The sequence below is a fragment of the Triticum dicoccoides genome, unplaced genomic scaffold (assembly GCF_002162155.2).
Source record: "Triticum dicoccoides isolate Atlit2015 ecotype Zavitan unplaced genomic scaffold, WEW_v2.0 scaffold112636, whole genome shotgun sequence".
In the NCBI taxonomy this organism is placed as follows: Eukaryota; Viridiplantae; Streptophyta; class Magnoliopsida; order Poales; family Poaceae; genus Triticum; species Triticum dicoccoides.
The window spans coordinates 3,175-7,714 of record NW_021177987.1 but is presented as its reverse complement, the minus strand read 5'-3'; the positions used below and the strand labels follow the sequence as shown (position 1 = coordinate 7,714).

The window sequence follows — 4,540 nt, the reverse complement described above, 5'->3', positions numbered from 1 at the left end:
GGAATCAAACAAACAAAGGTTCTTATTCGTACAAATGATATTATTGGAATGAAAGTGTATAGTAGCAAAACTCAAATTGGTTCTTTAATACGTGGGCACAGAGTACAAATCTTCATGTAGAACATCTTGAACCGAAATCTTTTTTGTAGAAAGTGGTTTGCTAATTTAACCAACCATTATGAAACCATTATTCAGGTATGTCTATGCATTTTTTTCATTAGGCTTGGAATTTTAGACCTGAAAATTAAGCTTGGCCAATGTTACATTTATAGAATAGAGCAAATATGTGATTTAAATATATTAGAAGAACAATCCACTTATTTTCCAGGGGTTAGCAACCTTTTTTTGCTGGTTTGTGTCAACATGGATAAATAGGTTATTCGGTCGGTGCACTAGCATTTTATTTCAATTGAGATATATAATTTCGGATTGCTACCTAACGAAAGTAACGTGGCTGAATAGGTTCTTGGGTTGGTGCACTAACCATGTCGTTATATATATGAACATAATCTTGCTTGGCTTTTGTCGTTATAATTTACTTACAATTTACTTACACTGGCACTAGATACTAAATGTATATGGCAATATGAGACATGCTTGTGAAGCGTCTTCTGTTATTGTGATTTACTATGAAAGTATTGCTCTCCATTGTTGTGTGCGGACCAATCAGCAGCTTAATAACTTCGGAGGACAAAATCTTGGTGAAGACATTTCAACGTAGATGCAATAGTGTTGTACAAGTGGATTTATTGCTTGGTTTCTATATCACCTTTCTAGTTTATCATTATCCATTACGCCTTGTTATAGAAGATATCTCACAACGAGATTGAAGTGAGTCTAAATAAGTCGAAAGATGGTTGGCCATTGTTCTCCAAAACATTATGTTCGATTTTCTCAACCAAAATTGGCCCTTTATTTGTGATCATATGTCTTTTTTACCAATCGTTTATGTATTTTAAATTTTTAATACATATAAATCCTGCTCATAGTTTGTTTCACGAGCAAAATATGGACCCTTTGCCGACTGTTGATCTAATAATGGGTACTTTAAATGCATGCTTGTTATGGTTTACTTAGGCATGTGCAAATTGAGACATGTGTTGCACGTGCAAACTTACTAGTTCCAACAGATGTTACACTGGTTTCATGGTAAGGATCAAGGCAAACTCAAGGACATGAGAAATGTTGTTGGACCCGATGACATCGAACGACTCAGGGTCCTGCCCGTGCGTTGGATGGTACTGCCACAGAGGCCCTTCTATCTTTTCTTTTCTATGCGGCCAAGTCGCTCTTGGTTATGAACATGCTGATAACGTTTTATAGAGCGAAAGCAAAGTAGACAAATGAAGAGTGCAAATGATTGTATCCTTTCATTGCAATGTGAGAGACTCACTTATATACATGATGAATGGGTGGGAAGACACCTTTTCTCCAACAGACACCTCCCGGGAGGCATTCCCCATACAATTGATCACATGTTTTATTGCTCAACTGACCTTAGCACTCTAGGAACATTTTAGCCTTTTCACCCACTCACACCCGCTTTCACAACATTGCCACACAACTAAACCTTCTTCGCAATCGGCACAACAATGTTTTCACTGCAGCAAGTCTACAACTGTTTTGACCGAAGCCAACAAGAAAGGCCATAGAAGGTTATCTCAGTCCAAAATATTTGAAAGGTAAAGTGAGCTAAGCCGATAGATTAAGTGAGCAAAGTGGCCATGCAGGGACAAAGCAGTAACGAAACACCTATTCCAATGATATTACAGTGGTTTCAGGGTAAGGATCAAGGCAGACTTAAGGCCAGGAGATATCCCGTTGGACTCAATGACCTCAAACGACTCGGGGTCCTGCCCGTGCGGCAGCTCCCAGTCGAAATGGTACATCATGTTTGCTAGCGTGAGCTCGGCCAGGCGAGTCGCGAAGGCAACACCGGGGCATCCCCTCCTTCCGGCACCGAAAGGTATGAACCGGGTGTCCCTACCGCCATAGTCGATGTTCTCGCGCATGAACCTCTCCGGCCGAAACTCCTCGGCGTGCTCCCATGTCTTGCCGTCTCTCCCAATCGCCCATGCGTTGACGATGACCCGAGTCTTTGCCGGGATGTAGTAGCCGTGGAGCCAGGTGTCCTTGATCGACTCGTGCGGGACGAGGAGCGGCACCGTCGCGTGCAGCCGCAGTGCTTCTTTCATGGCCGCCTTTAGGAGGCTCATCTTCTCCACATCCTCCTCCATGACTCCTGCTCGTGCACCAGCAACCCGTCTCACCTCTTGCTGCACCTTCTCCATTTCTCTGGGGTTCTTGACAAGCTCGGCCATGGTCCATTCTATCGTCTTAGAAGTCGTGTCTGTTCCTGCCAGGAACATGTCCTGCCATAATTAAGAGAGTCGGGTTAACACTTAAACACTATGCTAGTGGTGCCCTCCTAGCAGGTAATTAAGGTAATTAAACATGCTGTTTCATTTTTGTTTTTGAGGGGTAATTAAACATGCTGTTGATCGACTTAGGGCTTACCGAGATGATTGCCTTGACATCAGTCCGGTCCAGCTTGGACCCCTGATCACCATCCTTGACGATAGAGAGCAAGTCGTCCAGGAGGTCACCAGCCTCGCCGCCGTCGTCTCCTTTGCTTCTCTCGTGCTCCTGGACCGCCTTCTCGAGAACGTTATCGAGCTTAGCCGCCGCCCTCTTCACCCTCGCGTCGAGCCCCGTCGCCCAGTCCACCCAACGGAGTCGCGGAAACACGTCGCTCACGGCAATCGTACCGAGCAGATCGCTGATCTCTCCCATCATATCCCGGAGCATCCCTGGTTCCACTCCTCCGAGCTTGTTCCCGAACGCCGCCCTCGAGATGACGGTGTTGGTTAAGCTTAGTATGAGCTCGGTCACGTTGACTCCCGGGCGCTCGCTGCAGTTCTCCTGGGCGCCATTCACCGCGTGGACCCGTCCCACGAAGCGCGCGACCTCCTCCTCCCGGAGCGTGCGGAAGGAGTCCACACGCTTGGCGCTGAGTAGGTGCACGACGGCGATGCGGCGGCTTTGACGCCACCGCTCGCCGTAGGGGCTGAAGGCGATGTCCCTGCAGCGGTAGAGCGTGCCGCAGGCCGTGTGCTGCTGCGGCCGGCTGCAGAACACGTGGTCCTGGGTCCTGAGCACGGCCTCCGCGAGGGAGGCCGAGGAGACCACGAGGGTGGGCACCGAGCCGAGGCGGAGGAGGAAGAGAGGGCCGTAGCTCCTGGCCAGCGCTTGCAGCCTCCGGTGGAGGTGGCCAGTGCCGAGCTGGTGCAGGTTGCCGATGATGGGCAGCGCCGGAGGCGAAGGCGGTGCTGCACGAGCGGCGCCATCCTTGCCGCTAGTTCTGAAACCTCTAACGGCAAAGGCCAAGCAAGAGACCACGAAGACGAGGCAGAGGACTAGGGTAGAGTCGAGCTGAGGAGAAGCCATGAGCGGTAGCAGAGCGTTCGTCCCACAAGACTGCAGCACGCTTGCACACGGCGCCTTAACAGGGCATGCGTACGCAGGTGTGCGAGTGCGACGTGTACGAACCGAGAGAATCGACGCGAGATAAGGCTTGGCGGAAGAATCTGTGGCGTTTCGTTGGCCATGCATCTGGCGCACGGAAGGAGAACGACGACAAACATGCGTGTCCCGATCGGTAATGCGTTGCTGGACGGCAGGGAAGCCGCGGAAACCTGCGAAACGGCGTCTAGCGGTACGCTTATCTGCGCCACTATTTTGCACGTGGATCGCCGTAGCGCATTTATGAATCAATGTATAACAACGCAGCGGTTCTTTTACAGCAGGTAGTATATCACGCGTAAACCACATGGTTTGGTACTGGATTAGTTCATTAGTAGCAGCAAATGTTCCACGATCCATCTCCTTAGTATGACGAATTCTGGAACTGGTTGCAATAAGTACCGCACTTGGCACAATTTGTCCCGTGTTAGCCTGGCCTACCACACTCGGCCGTCATGTCACTCGAGCATGCAATAAATTTCTTTTTCAAACTCTTAATGTACAGTTCGTCATGGTCAGCCACGCTTAATGAGTCTGAAGGCAGTAATCAAGTTTTATGAAACTCTCAATGTATAGTTTAAGACATATCCATGTTTTTTTTAATCAACGCAATGCAAGTTGTAATAGTCACTAGTATAATGCCCGTGCGTTGCCACGTGCTTTTGAAATATTTTGCTCATCGCCCCTACCCGAGTCGCCGCCTCCGCCGCCGGCCAACCCTCTAAACCGTGCCACAATCTCTAGCGCCCGCGACCTTCCGCACCACAATCTCAATGGTTGGCAATATTATGAAGAAAAAAAGAAGAATCAAGATGGTTCTCCGAAGAAGTGATACCATCTCTTGTTGCACGTCATGTTCATGGATCGTATGCATGCTCTCTTCTCTCGGCATCATTAGCATATTTTCAGACTATAAAATCTAACACTCGTGTTTTGAATAATCAGTAGTACAAATCAATTTCAAGAACATGTCATGGGTGAATCATTTGGATGCTTGTCAGGACCCCGACTCAATGCC

At 48.3% G+C, this 4,540-nt stretch overlaps 1 protein-coding gene across 1 annotated transcript; it reads right to left on the bottom strand.

The window, feature by feature from the left end:
* Positions 1-1,462: 1,462 nt before the first annotated feature.
* Positions 1,463-3,465, bottom strand: LOC119343018 (cytochrome P450 71A1-like). Its single transcript, XM_037614240.1, has 2 exons — positions 2,518-3,465; positions 1,463-2,372 (listed from the first exon to the last, which is right to left on the bottom strand). Exons 1-2 carry the CDS (start codon positions 3,445-3,447, stop codon positions 1,767-1,769), a joined length of 1,536 nt encoding a protein of 511 aa, XP_037470137.1. The 5' UTR covers positions 3,448-3,465; the 3' UTR covers positions 1,463-1,766.
* Positions 3,466-4,540: the final 1,075 nt, after the last annotated feature.